The 17,995-nt window shown below is 45.5% G+C and overlaps 3 protein-coding genes across 4 annotated transcripts; 1 reads left to right on the top strand and 2 right to left on the bottom strand.

Moving 5' to 3' along the window:
* On the bottom strand, positions 1–5,562 carry LOC124696833 (protein ASYMMETRIC LEAVES 2-like). The gene is made up of 2 exons (XM_047229493.1): positions 5,533–5,562; positions 1–876 (listed from the first exon to the last, which is right to left on the bottom strand). The coding sequence occupies exon 2, from the start codon at positions 874–876 to the stop codon at positions 1–3; it is 876 nt and encodes a 291-aa protein (XP_047085449.1). The 5' UTR covers positions 5,533–5,562.
* Positions 5,563–10,435: 4,873 nt separating this feature from the next.
* Positions 10,436–12,735, top strand: LOC124699842 (protein OSB1, mitochondrial-like). The gene is made up of 4 exons (XM_047232077.1): positions 10,436–10,743; positions 11,448–11,586; positions 11,944–12,040; positions 12,122–12,735. The coding sequence occupies exons 1-4, from the start codon at positions 10,436–10,438 to the stop codon at positions 12,457–12,459; spliced, it is 882 nt and encodes a 293-aa protein (XP_047088033.1). The 3' UTR covers positions 12,460–12,735.
* A 441-nt stretch (positions 12,736–13,176) lies between these two features.
* LOC124703696 (protein tas-like) lies at positions 13,177–16,686 on the bottom strand. Of its 2 annotated transcripts, none has more exons than XM_047235920.1 (9): positions 16,503–16,686; positions 15,644–15,892; positions 15,466–15,561; positions 15,269–15,352; positions 14,763–14,920; positions 14,397–14,514; positions 14,009–14,144; positions 13,750–13,928; positions 13,177–13,653 (listed from the first exon to the last, which is right to left on the bottom strand). In XM_047235920.1, the coding sequence occupies exons 2-9, from the start codon at positions 15,845–15,847 to the stop codon at positions 13,414–13,416; spliced, it is 1,215 nt and encodes a 404-aa protein (XP_047091876.1). In that variant the 5' UTR covers positions 15,848–15,892; positions 16,503–16,686; the 3' UTR covers positions 13,177–13,413. The 2 variants fall into 2 exon arrangements, with proteins under 2 accessions (XP_047091876.1, XP_047091875.1); XM_047235919.1 differs by having other exon boundaries at positions 15,644–15,889.
* Positions 16,687–17,995: the final 1,309 nt, after the last annotated feature.

Here is a 17,995-nt window from a genome sequence, read left to right as displayed (position 1 = left end):
TCAGGCCGAGGGCGGGGCGCCCCCGCTCCCCTCGTCGCTGCCGTCCGTGTGCTGCTGCCGATGCTGCTGGTGCTGGGACATGTCGACGTGGGAGTGTCCCGAGGACTGCGGCGGCGGGGACTGCTGGTCCGTGCGGAAGGTCGTGAGGGCGGACGGCGCCGGCTGCTGCTGCTGCTGGATGAGGAACTGCGCCGGCGCGCCGCCGTACGCGGCGGGGTTGGCGGAGCCCGGGCCCGGAGGCACGATCGCGACCGTGGGCACGCCCTGCGGCGGCGCGTAGCCCTGGCGCATCATCATCATGTCCTGCTGGTGCTGGTGCTGTCCCCGCGTGGCGGCCTCGACGGCGGCCGCCATGTGCTGCGCGTCGACGATCTGCTGCTGGTGGTGGAGCTGGTTGTTGTACTGGTTGTGGTGGTGCGGCACCTGCTGCTGCACGAGCATCTGCTGCTGGTGCTGGGGGTGGAGGCCCATGGCGGCGTACTGCGCCTGCGCGAGCGCGGCGGCGTTGGGGACGGGGACGACGGGCGCGTAGGCGGCGTTGCCGATGTACCCCGCGAGCTCCTTGCGCGCGTTGGCGATCTCCTCGCGCGTCTGCCTGATCCTGTGCTGCAGGATGGAGATGTAGGCGACGCAGCCGTAGACGGGGTCCTGCAGGCGCGCCTCGGCCTCGTAGGCGAGCGAGTTGACGGCGTCCTCCCGCTGCGAGGCGTTGAGCTCGTTGAGGAGCTTGGAGACGTTGCTGGCGCCGAAGACCTTGTGCACGTTGGCGAACTTGGAGGGCTGGTCCGGCGGGAAGTAGGGCGCGAAGACGCACCCCTGCGTGCACTTGCGGCGGAGCAGCTTGCAGGCCGCGCACGGCGAGCTCGACGACGACATCTCCTCCGCCTTCTTCCCCGGTGAGATGGAGGAGGGAGGATCGAGAGATGGATCGAAGAAACCCTAGCGGCTCCGCGCTTCCGTCTCTATCTTGTCTACTGCTGCTGCTGTGGTTAACAGAAAAAAGATAAACGCGGATCAGATTAGATTAGATATCCTGCTAACAGAAACGCGAATTAAACGCGGAAGAAGAATGTACTAGAGACAGGGTTAGCTTGCGGTATTAATACGCCGCTATCTCTCTCGGTAAATAAAGCGCCCGACTGGTAGTGCATGAATGAATGATGAGAGATGGCTGGCGACGCGCGCGCGCGAACACGCAGTGTGCATACCCGCGGTATGCGAACGGCCGGAGACGATTGATTCTCCGGCGGCGGCGGGAGGGCGAGGGGATCAGATCCGTACGGTGGCGTCGCGGCGTCGGGCGGACGGATCTTGCGGGCGCACGGTGATGGCGGCGCCGCTCGACGGGAAGATCAGCCGGCACCAATGCCGCGGCCGCCGCTGCTGCTGGTGCTCCTGCATCACAAGAACACGCACAACAAACGCCGATGTTAGGCTTCTTGGATCAAGCATAGCAACAGAACGCAATGAAACAAAGAAACCAGGCGATCGCGATAGCAGAAAAGAAAACAAAGAGAGTGGCCGGAGAAAGAAAATCAATGCGATTGAGAATCTCGTCCTGGCTCCGGGTTTCTTGTTTTCAGGGCGGGGCGGGGCGGGGCGGGGATGATGGGGGAGCGAATATAGAAATGGGGGGAGGCGCACGCACCTCGTCCGGTGCGGTGTGGACTTGGATCTCGGCGATGGATTTGCGCCGGGTTGGGGGGAGGAGGAGGCGGAGGCCGGGTGGTGGTGGTGTACAGGAGAGGGGAAGACTGCGCAGATCCCGAGGACAGAGAGAGAGAAAGGAATTGTTTAGAGATCCTCTCCTCTCTCTCTCTCTCGTGCCTCGCTCGCTTGCCTTCCAGAAACGAATTTTTACTATTGCGGGAGGGGAGGAAGGAATTATAAGATGGGCGAATCTGGGATTTATGGTGTGCGTGCGACAACAAAAGTTTGGTGCCATCCCTTTCTCGCCTACTAGGAATAAGTCGGCAAAGGACCTGTGTTTTCTTTCTCATCTCATTAATTAAACAAACTCATGTACACATACGATGCGGTACTGAATTCGGTACGGAGTAACAGAATTTCCGGAGTACTGTAACAAACATTTTTAGTACTACCTCCATCATAAAATGTGTTGCATATGTATGAAAAAAGTATCAACATCTGCAATACCAAACCTACTATACTATAAGAACCGACATGAAATCTATTTTTTTTATGATGTATGTGTCAGATATTGTAAGGATTGATATGTTTTCCTTTATACATGGTCAAACCCTACAAAGTATGACTTCGATAAAGAGAAATTTATACAACACATTTAGGGAGGGGAAGTACTGAAATAAATATGTATCTTATTCTAGAGCATATTCGATGACGCTTCTACCACATCATCCACAACTCGTATCACATAGAAAGAGCGCATGCTATGGATGTTGTTCTAGAGCTCGGGGTAGGGAAGATTTCCACTGCGTCGAGCTTTGGGAAGGCACCGGGCCTACCTTGATCAGGCAGGGGTCAACGGATCTAGCGCCGAGGGGGCTTCGACAAGCCATATTCTTCGCCGATGCGGTGATATCAATGCCTCAAAATATATTTTTGTTTATTCTTAGATATTTTTTATGTTACATGTGTGTTTCTTCACATGCTGCAAACTCGTTGTTTTCCCGCAAACACACGAGCGAGATGTTCGCATCTACAACAAATGTTGACCTCGTGATGAAAATGTTTTTGTATGTTTGCAAGCATTTGGGCACCATGCTTACATCATGTGGCTATTCTTTCATTAGTTTTTTTTAGGACCATTGAGGATTTGCTACGTACCTGTATGTGTTTTCCGCATTGCTATTTTTGAAAGTTTATGATGTTATTTGTATAGTTTTGACATCACCGCTAAATACATGATGTAAGCATGGTGCCATGGATGTTGGTCTGGAGCTGCTCATTAGGGAAGATGTAAGCATGTCCTGTAGAAAGACCATCATGCCATGGATGTTGGTCTGGAGCTCATGTCCCGTAGAAAGACCACATGTCATGGATGTTGGTCTGGAGCTCATTAGGGGAGATTTCCACTACGTCGAGCTTTGGGAAGGCATCGGGGCTACCATGAACATGCACGGGTCAACAGATCTAGCGCCGAGGGGGCTTCGACTAGCCATATTCTTCGCTGATGCGGTGACGCTAATGCCTCAAAATATATTTTGTTTAGAAAAAAAGTTATGTTATATGTGTGTTTTTTCACATGCTGCAAGCTCATTGTTTTCCCGCAAACACACGAGCGAGATGTTGCAATAATTATTGATGTCTACAACAAATGTTGCGCTCATGATGAATTTTTTTTCGTTCGTTTGCAAGCATTTGACCACCATGCTTACATCATGTGGCTATTCTTTTACGAGTTTTTTTAGGACCATTGAGGATTTGTTGTGTACCTATATGTGTTTTCCGCATTGCTATTTTTGAAATGTTATGTTGTTACTTGTACAATTTTGACATCACCGCGTGAATAAACGTTGTGACTATGTTGCAACCTTACGAAAGAATGCTACGGGTGGATGGGTAAGGGGTATACCGCAACGGTTATGTGAATCAAAACTTTAGTCAGATTGGATGGTGGACAACGGGATCGAATTTCCTATCCGCCCAGCCAATGCCTAGCATCAGGTCATCAGGTAAATCTTTATCTAGTCTACATTTACCAGCTTGAATCATTTTAGGAGGTGCATAACGCCATGTCCCAAAGGTACAAGCCACCTATGAAAAATAAAATAAAAATAGATTTTTACTTAGCAGGTGTGTAAGAGACTCCGTTTTTAACTTCAAAGCTAAAATCAGTGTAAAAGTCTACACCAAAAAGAAAACCCTATGTTAGAGCTATTCCCTTCAAAGCACGTGGCCTCCTATTCGGTTAATTTCATCTCCTGTCTCCTCTCACCACACCTTCCCGCCTCGACAAATCCGAGGATTTTTGGGTTCCCCGGGGCTCCCGCCACCTTCTGTTGCCCAGAGGAATGAAAGAGTGATCGTGCAAATCTGTTATTTTCACTTCTTTAAGATGATTTTTTTCTCATTGTGGTTTCAGGTTACCGTGGACGGCCAAGTTTGATTCAATCCCAGGTCAATGTTAATTGGCGCAAGCTAGCTTAGATTAGATCTCGTTCGATTAGAAACGAGTTTTATTTAACATGTCGATTAGAAACGAGTTATTTTGCAGCAAGCACGATCGTTCTCTTTTACCTACCATAATGATTTGATTTGAGTTTTTAAATCAAGGATGATTTTTTTGCGAAATTTCACTGATTTATTAATAATCATAAATAGCAGTACAAATAGACCAAAAAGTAATAAAAATACAAGTAGGTTTTTAGTTATTGAGTTCAGTTAAAAGCAAGCGATTTTTTTAGTAATAATTTGTTTCCCATTAATTCTACAAATAATACTCGATTTTGATTTTTTTTAAAAATAATACACCGTTGGGTTAGTGTTTCCCGATTAGCATGCAGGCACATGCGGCCTAGGGGCAGTCGGGTTCCTCTACCCCGACTAGTACTAATCGGTTTGATTAGTACTAATCGGGTTCCCCTAACCCGACGGTGTATTATTTTAAAAATAAAATAAAATTGAGTATTATTTATAGAATTAATGGGAAAAATATTATTAAAAAAATCGCTAAAAGCAACCTGTCTTCTTTGCGCCTCAGACAGCATTCCCGTCCAGTTAAATCGAAGTGCGCACGAAAATTATATTGAGGAACCGGTAGACCTGATACGCGTCAACACCAGCTTGAATTCTACGATTGGACAAGGAAGGAAGCAAATCAGCCAGGAATTCGATCTGTCACCCGTTACAAGCATCCGTGTTGGACATGATCTAAAGAGAAAATAATTACTAACATGATACGTACAGAATTGCGTATCCCAGCAGTCTTCTTTACTTGACCAAAGTTACAAGAAATTGTGATTGCCGAACCCCGAGTCATATGTTAGGGTTGTTGTTAGATTCGTATGTGTCATACATCCAGGAAATAGTGTCAGGTGCTACCTGTCACTGCCGAAGCTGGGGTCAGTGTCACGTATGATATTGTCTGATGTAGGTTCGATTTATGTCATCATACATCATCATCATTGCCGATATGACAAGTTGGCTTCATACGTGTGCAAGCCTTGACAGTGAGTTAGACAGTAATTTTGTCTTGACTTGTTTGCATAATTGCACAAAGAAATCTTTAGTATAACCCTGTTGATGGTAGTTCAACTACAGGTGATAGATATGGCAATCAAATGATGGTTCCCATCGATCGATTACTTGCGATTTATCTTGCTAGCCGAGGAAATCAGTGGCTCTTTGCTCTCCGCTCAGATCTTCGGAATAAGAACAATATTGGATATACTTGCTCAACTATATATTTTTGAAATTTAAAACCATGGAAAAATATTTGTAAAACCACAATAAACATGTACCAAAACATCATGAAATATATGTACATACATAGGAAAAGTTGTGTAGCACTGAAATTTATCTGAAATATGAAACTATGTATTGAAAAACTATGTAAATACCTCGAAGGTCATGTGAAAGAATAAATATATTATACAAGAGATATGTTTTGAGATACTCCCTCCTTTACAGCAATAAGGCATATAAATTCATTCAAAATTAAACGTGTTCAAAGTTTAATCAAGTTTGTAGATAAAAATATGAACATCTACAATACTAAATCAATTTTAATAGATAAGCTATAGAATTGCATTGTGTTTATTACTTATTATGAATATTAATATTTTTATATACATTTAATCAAACTTACTGAATTCTGAAATTTAACTTTTTAAAGGAAATTCTGACTTTTTAACTAAATTATATATTTTGGAGAGGAGGAAGTGAGACATCAGACATCCCTTCGTGGCCATAGAAATGATGAAAGTCCGGACGGCAGTTTTTTTTAAAGCTTTTTTTTTAGTTTTTTTTTTAGCTAAAGTCCCGAGGCGATTTACACAAAAATAACCCAAAAGTGGAAGAAAAGCACAGACTGACCCTCCGGCGAAACTATTTCACCAATCTAACCCTTTTGTGTGGCGCCCCTCCCACGGGCGCCACACGTGCCCATGTGGCTCCCCTCCTGCCGGCGCCACACACCCAGCCGACGTGGCCCCATCGACGCCGAGCTCGGTGCGCCCGTCCGACGTGGCAGCATGTGTGGCGCCCCTCCCAACGGCGCCACACATGCACTTGGAATCCCCCAAAACATACCGTGGGACAAATCCTCCGGGACTTAGCCGTTTTGCGAGGCTCGATGTGTGGCGCCGATGACACGGGCGCCACACTAGCCTGTGTGGCGCCGATGCCACGGGCGCCACACATCCACTTAAGTGTGGCGCCCGCGCCCGCGCCCAGCCCGACCCTCTCTTTCTCTTCTTTCTCTCCTCTCTTTCTCACCCCCAACCGCCGCCGCCGGCCGCCTCTCCGCCGCCCCCCACCAAATCCTCCACGGATTGGACAGATCTGGCCGGCCAAATCCATCCCCATACAATCCTCAAGGTATTCCCCTTCGTTCCCCTTCGATTCATCCAAGATTTGCTCCGGTTTAATTCGTTCCCCTTCGATTCATCCTAGATTGGAAATGTTGGTTGTGTTTGAACCATAGATTTGTATGCATGTGTGTTGAACCATAGATTTGAACCATAGATTTGTTGAAACCATAGATTGTATGCATGTGTTTGAACCATAGATGTTAAATTTTGTTAGATTGTATGCATTGTATCCAAAGATGTTTGAAATGGCTATGTATGTGTTGAAATGGGTATGTAAGTGTTGAATGTATGTATCCTAGATTTGTGGAGGAACCCTAGGCATCAAATTTCATGAATGTGTATTTGTAGGAATAACTCATATGGTGTTCTATCCATAGATATGAATGTATGTGTGTATGGAACCTTATGTATGTATGTGGTGAAAGACATGTATGTGTTGATGTATTTGGATATGAACTCTCGTGTGATGTATTTGGATATGAACTCTCGTGTATTTGGATATTCTCATGTATATGTTGCTCATTTTTGTTAGTGGAATGACTCATAACATGGTTGTGTAAACATGTAGGATGGTGTGGCTTCTGGATGAAGAGTACAACAGGGAGCACCGGGCTGTTCATATGACGGAGAGGGAAACGGATCTTCACCCTTTGAAGATTCGTTACCATGGCACATCGGATATACCTTATGACGAGAGGTACACGGAGTTCATCCGGCCTACCGGTCTTATGCCGTTCATATCCCTTGTAAGCCGTGGGGGCCACACATGAACCCCTCGGCACTCACCGCCCTTGTCGACCGGTGGAGGCCGGAGACTCACACCTTCCACTTGAGGGCCGGCGAGATGGCCCCTACTCTCCAGGATGTTTCCATGATCCTTGCACTACCTATTCAAGGCGAGCCACTGTGTATGAACACAGCTTCTGATGGGTGGCGCCAGCAGATGGAGGGGCTTATTGGCAGGGCTCCTCCGGCGCCAAGCAAATCCAAAGCCGAGAGTTCCCGCCGGCGCGTCTTTCGAATGGATCAGGACTAACTTTGGAGAATGCCCGATAGAGGCCGACGAGGACACTCGGAGGACGTACGCCCGCGTGTACTTATGGCACATGATTTCCGGGACTCTCTTTCTCGACAGTGGGGGTAAGCTGGCCCATTGGTGTTGGCCGAAGGCGCTTACGGTGTTGGACGACCGGTGGAGTTGGGGAACAGCGGCACTTGCCTACCTCTACCGGCAGGTGATGATTTGTTCTATGTACTATTTTCCTATAGTAGTGCGCTACACAAAGTAGTAACCAAATATCTTATGTACGCAGTTGGACGAAGCTTGTCGCAGGACTGGGAGCAAGACTGGGAGCGGCGGTATTGGTGGATGCATGCTCCTACTTTCCGTATGGAGCTGGGACCGCCTATCAGTTGGGCGTCCCAGGGTACTCAACGAGACGCCATGGCCTTATTTTCCTCACTTTCCTGATCGGGAGCCCACTTGGGCATACCTTTGGGACAATGTCTCGGAGATGACGAGCGATCCAATGGTCATGTACAGGCAGTACACTGCGGAGTTGGACACTCTTACCGCTGAAGCGGGTAACCGATCACCGCGGAGTTGCAATCCTAGTTTTGATTGATTCTACCGGCATGTTCTAAATAATTGTATGCTGCAGGTGGAATGGGAGCCATATGGTAGCTACTACCATATTGGCGCGGGGATGGCTGACCCGAACCCCAAGTGCACGGAGGAGGCGCGGTTCGGCGTATGCGCTCGCTCACTCATATGCATGTGGCTTGTTGAACACCACCAGCCGCAAAGAGTGATGAGACAGGTTTGGGCTGTATCGGAGTACCCACCAATGTGGCAAGACACGGACAAGGCGCTTCATAGGTAAACTTCCGGAATCATGCGATGGAAGATTCTTGATAGAAGAGGTACAAACTAACTTGTTGATTCTTGCAGGCTTGATAGGCAGCGGCAGAGGAAGATCACAAATTGGCCAGTCCATCATAGCGGCCACATCGCAGCGTTCCAACACTGCTTGGAAGCGGCACGGAATGCTGGCCCTGAGCAGACTGTGCCTCACGACTTCACCGCTTTCAACAACTACCTCGAGTGGTTCCATCAGAACACGCGTATCGAGTTAGTTAAGCACGCGTATGCTGAGGACATCTTGGACGACCCCATCCAGTTCGATGAGGTTGGGCAAAGCCAGCACGACACTTTTGCTCGCAGAGGGAGATCGACTTCTATTGCTTCCGAGCTGAACTTCGTGGTAATGGATTCTCTCACTAACTAGTACATCATCTAGATTGCCATGTGCTCACTTAAATTGTGTATGCTATGTTTGTCACAGCGGGAGGAGATCCAAAAAACCGCTGAGGAGTGCGAGACTATGTGGGACCAGAGCCACAGAGATGAAAAGCCTGTCGGACCGTTGCGGAATTTCATTAAGGTATGATCACCAACTTTGAATGTACACTATTATGTTCTGGTGGCTTTGTAACCATGAGTTCCATGACGCAGAACACTGCACGAAAGATGCGGCGGTTAGCGAACTTGCTAGGTTGCCGCGAAGGCGAAATCCCTACATCCTCCTCTTCTGAAGAACATGTATGGACTATTTTATTGCTGTGAAACATGTTCTTACTAATTTCAACTTTTGTAATCTCATGTGTTCATGTTTGTGAAGATTCCTCCTGAGGACGACCTAATTCTGAGTCAAGGCGTACTTCCGAAGCGTACCTCCAAGCAACGGTCAGCTTACCAGTTGAAGCCAAGGGGCAAGGCTCCAAACCGGTACACTCCGGAAGATTATGTCAACCGAGGAAAGAAGGTTGTCACTGAGGAGGATGACGGGCCGCCGCGGAGATCAGCTATGTCGAGGATGAGGAACGACGAGCCGTTCTCTTCAGACGAGGAGGAGGAGGAGGAGGAGGAGGAGGAGGAGGAGGAGCGAGGAGCAGCAGAGCGAGGAGCAGCAGCGGGAGCAGCCAAGGCAGCGGACGAAGAGGATGGCCGTCCGGAAGCAGCCCACGAGGACGGCACGTCGAGAACGCTACTAGGATGTGCTACGTGTTGTTGTGAACTCTATATTCATAAGTATCGATTTGTGAACCCTATGTCATTTCGAACCATGGTCCGTAATGCTACTTGTTGTTTGAATCTACGTGCTACAATGTGACCTATGAAGTGTTATATGTGTATGTCATGAAATTGCTACTTGTTGTGTCCAATGTTGTACTCGTGAACTCGTTGGAGTTTGGTAGGATTTTTCATGTTTTCAACACAAGTCCATGTGTGGCGCCCTTCCCACTGGCGCCACAAGTGCTAGTGTGGCGCCCGTGGCATCGGCGCCACACATGCCAACTTATATGAACCAATTGGTCGAAAACATCCAGGGGCTCCGGACGATAAGTCCTTAGCCGTTTTCGCGAGCCTCTATGTGTGGCGCCCGTGGCATCGGCGCCACACAGGCTAGTGTGGCGCCGTGGCATCGGCGCCACACATCGAGCCTCGCAAAACGGCTAAGTCCCGGAGGATTTGTCCCACGAGTATGTTTTGGGGGATTCCAAGTGCATGTGTGGCGCCGTTGGGAGGGGCGCCACACATGCTCGCCACGTCCGGACGGGCGCACCAGCTCAGCGTCGATGGGGCCACGTCGGCTGGGTGTGTGGCGCCGGTAGGAGGGGAGCCACATGGGCACGTGTGGCGCCCGTGGGAGGGGCGCCACACAAAAAGGTTAGATTGGTGAAATAGTTTCGCCGGAGGGTCAGTTTGTGCTTTTCTTCCACTGTTGGGTTATTTTTGTGTAAATCGCCGTCCCGACGACAGTAGCGACACCATATTCTGGCCCAAATAAGGCAAAAGGCCCATCAGCCTCGCACTCCAAAAGTCCAAATCGACCATTCACTCCCCCAGGCCGGGACACATGCTGCGCTCCCTCGCCGCCGCCGCGCGTTGGCCGGCGGCCGCCGCTCGTCGACGCCTCCTCCACCTTGGAAGAGGCGTCGGCCCTGGAGAAGAGGTCGAGAGCGTGGCTTACCGCATGTCGATGCTGCGGGCTCCTCCTGTCGTGCGGAAGAGCGCGATTATTTCCCCTAACTCGTGCAGCCTCATCGGCCGCCTCGACGCGCCGGTGCGGCCTTACCGCGACAGCTCCGAAGAGGAACCGAGGGCTTACACCTTCCTCTCCGTTACTCCCTCGTCCTCGTCCTCATCGAGCTCTTACGGCTTCAGGTTAAGTCGCCCTCCCGTACTCCCCACCCCACCTCCCCCAAATAGGTTGCTGTTTTCTTTTGATCGCGCTAGCTGGTTCCGTGCTGAATGTTAAGGTCTTAACGAAGAAAATGTGGTAGGATTATTTACCTTGCGTGATCGTGTTGGTTTAGATTTTGCTGGTGTTACGTCTTTGCCAGATTAATTGTGTTCCTGGTCTCGACTCTTGAGGTAATATACGATGGATCCATGTATTGTTTGATTTGTAATTTTTTTTTTATGTTTCTACTAGGAATATTTATCTGTATTTCCTGTTACTGTAGAAGTTAGTGTGCTTGACTTAAGGATTATATCTTCTACTAGTCATGGTTTGTCGGCTATATGGGTGGTAGATATAGTGGTCAAAGGCTCAAATCCACTGTTATACCGGTTGTAGCTTGTAATAGAGGGAGTTTCCAGTGGTGCAGAGTTTCATGTACAAAATAGCGGAATATTTAAAACACTGGTTGTGTCGATCAAAATCTCATGGGGAAAATGTTCATCCTTTTTGATAACCTCCCATCTTTTGGAGCTCGAGATGACTTCCATGCTTGTATTTTCATAAAGCCTGGAAGCAATAGATATACATAATGTTTATGACCATTTCATCTCATGATTATTGTAATTTTTGTTGAATGAAACTAAAGTTTCTATTACCATACTCACGGTGTAAACAACTTGAACAGGGTGACACTGCAGTTGGACGGCAATCTGGCAAATGTATGCCTGAAGCATTTGAAGCACAATGACCTTGTATATGTATCTGGTTTCCTGAACTCTTATGCTAAATTCAGTGAAACTGGTGAACGGGATATCTACTATAAGGTTAGTAAGTGGTTTTCAACTTCTTATGAACATATGATAATGATTGATGATTTACCACCCTGTTATACAGTTATATGTATGGGATCATGTAGCAGATTAGTTTGGTGCTCTTACCATTAGTGGTTCCTCCTAGCTGTGATTTGTATGTGTTCCTATATCCTGCCTCTTATGATATACTCCTATGGTCCTTCCACCATCTTTGATCTTATATGAACATATAAATTTATATGCACATCTATAACCACAAAGTTGTTAGCATTTTTTTCATGTTGTTATGTATATTGCTGGTCTTGAAAATATTTCTTTTGTGCATTATATCTTCTGTGACCTTTTAATTAGAGCTCTATCATTGCATAGATTCACGTCAAGGAGCTAAATTATGTTCTCGATCACAACAAGAAGGAGGTGGATGATAAAGACGCAGGAGATCCTACATCTACCTCATCTGCCAGTAGTATGCTTCTGGTTTGACTGTGTATTTCGGTTACATATTCTAGTTTTTAAATCTCCTCCTGTCTTCTGTTGCATCAACTAGCTGAAATACTTGAAGAAAACAAGTACAAAGACCGGCTTCGCTTGTGGCAAGTCTTCTTTGCCAGCCCTTACGAGTGGTGGGACAACCGGCAACACAAACGATATGTCACGAGCCCTGATTTCAAACACAAGGACACTCATGAGAAGCTATGGCTTCAACCAGATGATCCTCCTTGGGTAAGAAAACAGATTGAATTGATTGATCAGCAAACAGCAGAGATTGGTCACAGGGATGGCAGAGGGCGCTTGACAAACCCTAGATGGAACGCTCAAGATTTCGACTACTCTGATGACTGGCAGGATGATGAGCAAGAAACACGGCGTCAGGCCAATGGATGACTGATTTCTGCAAGATGACTGACAAGGCCGGTATCCTGCACTAGTTGCCTTGCTTGACTGTAAAACTGACTAAAGTGTGTGTATATGGATGGTAGAGAAATCGATCACTAGAATTTTCAGACGATTTGGAACTGGTCCTACTGGGTGAATAGTGTGGGTTGTGCTTCATGTACGTGTCGTGCTGACATGGAGCAAATTTGCGAGTCTTCAATTTGTTTGCACATACATGTCGTGCTGACATGGAGCAAATTTGTGAGTCGCACCAATTTGCGGTTATGGAATTTGTGTTGGATCTTCAATTTGTTCGTACATACAGGTGCATTTCCAAGAGTCCATCACTGTCTACTCTACTGAATCAGTTTGGTCCTGTAGTTGCTGTAAAGCAGCCTCAGGTTTAGTCCTGCAGTTGCTGTTTCGAAGTTGAAGCATTCCGACCTTCTGCCATCTCTGTCCTTGTTGGCTTACTCTGGCCGTTGCTCACAAATAATGAGGTCCATGTGCACACAACCAAAGTGATCTGGTTTCAGTGTATGGAACACATGAATTTTACAAGAAGCTGTTCTGGTCACCGCAACAACTTTGGAAACTCCATTCTTGCAAATGGAGTCTTTTTTTTTCATCGATACCGTAGAACTGCATGACACAAGCATCATCAATCCGCAGCAACTATAAGCCTAAAAATTAAGTTGATAATGAACTCTTAATAACATCAGCCAATAAGTTTGTAAACTATCCTCGTTTAAAAATAAATATATATACAGACAGCTTGAGAAGAGGTAAAAGAATGTGACTCTCTTTACACTTTCCGAACTATTAAGCATTGAATCAGATTCCAAAACAACAATATACAGTGACGGCTAATTGCTGTATGTCCTATGACATGAACCATTTGCAGGGTCTTGTGGATCCTGAAATTTGTTGTTCCTTGTGTCAGGAAAAGGTTAAAAAAAACATCTAGAGGACTGCTGGGTCTCTATATCGCTTGAAAATAGTCTCAATGTCATCAACAACTTGCGACGGCAGAGGCCGTGGAGCACTGATAAATGCATCTATGTTCTCCTTCAGCTGATCCATGGTGGTAGCTCCGATGATGGTGCTAGCTGTGAATGGGCGGTCACGGACAAAGCCTAGGGCAAGCTGGACCGGGGTTAGCCCATGCTTCTTCGCAACCTTGATGTATTCCTTCGTTGCTTCCTGTGCAAATTAAACAAAATAAAAGTAAATAAAAATGAACTCACCAGAATTTTAACTGTTAATCTTACTTGTAGTGTTCCAGTGTATATAGTATACTTGAGCCAAAGGCGAGTTGTAACGCTGCATGTATCCGGGGAAGAGATTTAGCCTGAAACTCTTGGCATCACCAACGCTGGCATCAAGATACTTTCCAGTGAGAACACCGCTGCCCAGTGGGGAGTAGGCAAGCAGACCGATGTTACAGTTATTTGGGTGGCAAACTTCAGCAAGATCAACTATGACAAATGAAAAAACAAGCAACTGAAGTTTCCAACTGAAAGATAATTAATAGATCAATGGTTACCATCTTTATCACCTTCGAAGTTGCATCTCACAAGTAGGCTATAACCATTTTCGATGCTCACAATCTTCGGGAGTCCTTGAAGCTTTGCAGCCTGTACAAACTGCATTACTCCATACGAGGTTTCATTGGAAACACCGATGTATCGTACCTAGCACACAGACCAACAGTGAATTAAGCAAGGGTCACCAATATACTGTTCTTGGCTGTCTTTTGCATTTCTGAGTGAACTACTAAAACGTAAGCATGATTTTCAAAAAATCTACAAAATAAAAGTACACAAATTATATTGAAAGATGACCAAGATTTCCTTAATTTCCAACTACGTTTATCCTTTTCTAGCCAATCAATACCGTGTCACTTCTGTGTTTGTTTGGAATATGTCCTAAATAAATAGTATTACCTTTCCCTCATCAATTAGTTCCTGAAGAGCTTTCAGTTGATCCTCAAATGGGACGCTTGGCCTCCATTTGGTTGAATTATAACTGAATTCACCATATAGTGCCACATACCTATCTGGCCTGAAGACATAAAACAAACCTTTGGAGCAAGAGTTGTCTTTTTGTCTTGTAAAAAAGTTAAACTAACACATATAAATATGAAAAATACTCCTATCTGAAAATTTGTATGTGGTAATGTGAATACTTGAAGAAATAACACAATTACACTTAAATAAAGCATGTGTGCTGATAATGATTGTATGTGAATCAATCTGGAACAACATAAACAATTTCCTTGAGCAGGAATTATCTTCAAAGTATACACTAACCAGTGTACGTGAAGCAAATCAATGTAGTCTGTAGATAATCGTGAAAGGCTCTTTTCGACACTTTCCTTTATATTGGCAGCATCAACACGCACCACTTCTGCGTTGTCTCGAAGAAAAGTGCGATCTGAATAACCAGAAATTTTGGTTGCCAAAATTACCTGGATGGAAAATACAAAGCGGGCAGGCACCATGTTTTCAGTGACACCATTCTAACATACTTTTTCAAGTGGGAAATTAAGAAATTCTATCCGTAGTAAAACTTAAATATATTCTTCAACATATTGCAAGGGTTATAGACTACTTGTAGTATTAATGTCAATATCGATCATAGACACTACTATCAACTTGAAGGAAGAAATACATTGTAAGATATTCAGATCGTTCATCACGTACAAGTAGCAGCATGTTTTTTTAATTTTGTGCGGAAAGTAGCAACATGTTTGAGCAAGCAATGACAAATGCATTCAGAAATTGAAAGTAAATTATGGGACTAGTATTTAGTATACCTTATCTCGTGGCTTAGATTTCATCCACCTGCCTATATATAGATCAGTCCTCCCTTGAGTCTCTTTCCTGGGTTGAATTGGGTACTAAATGACAGGGGGAAAAAAGCAAGATTGTGGTTGAGAATTGAGATCAGATAAAATTGGAATTAACATCAGAAGATAAGACAATGGTTGAAGGAAAAGGACTGTGTACTGACAATTTCTGCGGTGTCAAGTATGTTGATGCCCTGATCAAAAGAATAAGAGAGCATATCATGTGATTCCTTCTCTGTGCTTTGTTCTCCAAAAGTCATCTGAAGGAAGCAAAAGAACAGCCTAGGATGTAACAAAAATGTGAAAACAACAACAGAACATAAAATTTAGCCATGCATGTACTGTTCCAAGTGTTAACTCGCTGATAAAGAGATCTGAATCTCCCAGCTTCCTGTACTGCAACTTTGGCGGTTCCTGCGACGACCGAACTTGGCTGCAGGTGCGTCTCCTGTGCCATCTTCGATATTTATGGGCAGCCAATACTGATGAGGTATTCCTATAGGATGCAGAGACTGCATCGAACGTGGACAGGGCCATTTGTTGCATATATTGTTGTTGAAAGAACTTTGTTGCATATACTGAAAGTTCCTGCTTTTGCACATTCCAACAAACATATCAAGAAATACACATTGGCCCAAAACTGATGCAAAAACAGTTCTAGTTTCTGACTAATATATAGATCTTGTCTTTGCTCAAAGAAACTTGACATATGAATTTTAGTAGTATATTACTAGCAATGTCCATGTGTAATCCACATCACAAATGAATTTTTTTTTCCATAGCCTGATGAATTCATTACTCGAAAAACTAGTAGTACTACAATGGATGCAGTGTTAATAATTTAAATAGTATTAACATGCTGAAGCAAAAGAAAGTTATGCCGATTAGCTATGCTCATTATTGGACTAAGCATGTATGGTTCAAGTGTAAGGGCCAACTTCAAATTTCAGACCTCCCACCCCATACTCATTACTCTACTCAGTATTTGTGACTACTATATTCCAAGTTGTCTCAGTTTTTATTGCTGAATTTCTGTCATATTTTTTAAGCCTTTGGATTGAGACCTAACCATCCCCATCTTTCTTCATGTTTACCTATACTATAGACTCAAAATTACAGCAAAGCTTGGCTAAAACGGCACTGTTTCCAAACCGCAAAGGGAGAAAACCCAAGGGCCAAGAGAAGGAGAAATGGAATTTACCCTGGTGCCGTTTGCTGTTCGGCTGCGCGTCTCCCCAGGCCGGCAACACAGTTCTTCAGTTCGCCGCGGAGCAAAACGAAGCACGGCGCGAGGACGCTACGACTAGGAAGATTGCAGGGGGGTTTAGCTAGGGGAGAAAGCTCACGAATGGTGAGGACCATGCAGGTGTGCGATGCTACTATGAATGTTGATTTGGTTCGCAAAAAAGAAAAGAAGAAAAAGGAAAGTCAGTCTGCACGTGATGCGGATTGACAAGCTGCGACAGGGCACATTTTCTTGGGAAGATTGGTGGGAGCCAAAATGGCCAACGTCCGAGAACGACGTATGGGAACGCACCAAAAGAAAAAAAAGAAAATGCGCTCCCGGCCGGGTGTTCCTACCCCTGAAAATGTGTATGTCGGCTCTTTTAGAACCGCACGTACGAACATGAGCTACACGAGGAGCAATGGATATTATCATGCATGGATCTGGCAGGTGATCGTTTTCTCTTGCATGTACGATCAGGGTGATCTGAGTTTTCTTCCAGCGATAAACTGATGAAAACATAATAAAATGCACGAGTCTGCAAATCCAACTGTAGGGTTTCTAGAAATATGCAGGGATTGTATCTGCCAAATGGTTGCAAGCTGGGGATTGGGGATGATTGGGCTGTAGACTGTAGTAGGAGGGGGACGGAAAAAAGACAAAGAGAAGAACAAACGGAATTCCTTGTAATTGGTCCTTGGCTGTTCGCCTGCACGTTTCTTCAGTTCATCGGCGAACAGAACGAAGGACGGCACGCGCGAGGGAGGGGAGGAGAGCTCATGAATGCGGATGGGCAAACCTGGGACAGGGCAAGTCTGTGGCAAAGGTTTGTTGAAAGCGAGAACAGGCCAACGTCTGAGTACGACGTATTGGGAACGGGCCAACAAAATATGCTGAAAATGTATGACAGGTGTTTCAGAACCGCGCGTACGAAAATGGAATGAACTAGCAACAACTGAAATTATGGGTCTATCAGATTCAGATGATCCCTCACTCCTCACGGATAGTACATTAGGTCGCTTTCTTCTACGTTCTCCATGTTGTAAGTTCATCTCTTAATGTCTTAGTTAGCGATTCTCTTTTGCGGAAAATTGGATGGTGACTTTTTTTTGGGGGGAAATTAGATTGCGACTAATACTGAATAGGTGAACATGTGACGAACATGATACATCTTGTACAACGGGAAATTTCTTAAGCACGAAGATATTATCCTTTAAGAAAAGGAAAAATAACAATCTCCTTTTCTCTTTGTCCACAAAAATCAAAAGGCTTGCATCACAATGTTATATACACTCCTATCTTCTGTTCAGCTGCTTATGAAGCACGAGGTATGAATGACTAACCCGTTATGCTCAACTCTCAGTATAAAGATTTACAGCACCAAGTTTAGCGAACTGAGATTATTAATTAGAGTTTTTACTAGCTCAAAAGTCCCATCAAGATGGTTCAAGCCAAAGAGTTTACACTCG

This window comes from Lolium rigidum, chromosome 3, assembly GCF_022539505.1.
Source record: "Lolium rigidum isolate FL_2022 chromosome 3, APGP_CSIRO_Lrig_0.1, whole genome shotgun sequence".
Taxonomy (NCBI): domain Eukaryota; kingdom Viridiplantae; phylum Streptophyta; class Magnoliopsida; order Poales; family Poaceae; genus Lolium; species Lolium rigidum.
This window is presented reverse-complemented; position numbering and strand designations above follow the sequence as displayed.

What these genes read in the sequence shown, in the direction of transcription:
- LOC124696833 (XM_047229493.1), bottom strand. Translation starts at nt 876, where the DNA reads ATGTCGTCGTCGAGCTCGCCGTGCGCGGCCTGCAAGCTGCTCCGCCGC.
- LOC124699842 (XM_047232077.1), top strand. Translation starts at nt 10,436, where the DNA reads ATGCTGCGCTCCCTCGCCGCCGCCGCGCGTTGGCCGGCGGCCGCCGCT. An exon ending in TCGAGCTCTTACGGCTTCAG is followed by an intron (nt 10,744 to 11,447) that starts GTTAAGTCGCCC and finishes CAACTTGAACAG; the next exon opens with GGTGACACTGCAGTTGGACG. An exon ending in ATCTACCTCATCTGCCAGTA is followed by an intron (nt 12,041 to 12,121) that starts GTATGCTTCTGG and finishes TGCATCAACTAG; the next exon opens with CTGAAATACTTGAAGAAAAC.
- LOC124703696 (XM_047235920.1), bottom strand. Translation starts at nt 15,847, where the DNA reads ATGCAACAAATGGCCCTGTCCACGTTCGATGCAGTCTCTGCATCCTAT. An exon ending in AACTAATTGATGAGGGAAAG is followed by an intron (nt 14,145 to 14,396) that starts GTAATACTATTT and finishes TCTGTGTGCTAG; the next exon opens with GTACGATACATCGGTGTTTC. An exon ending in TGTGAGATGCAACTTCGAAG is followed by an intron (nt 13,929 to 14,008) that starts GTGATAAAGATG and finishes CATTTGTCATAG; the next exon opens with TTGATCTTGCTGAAGTTTGC.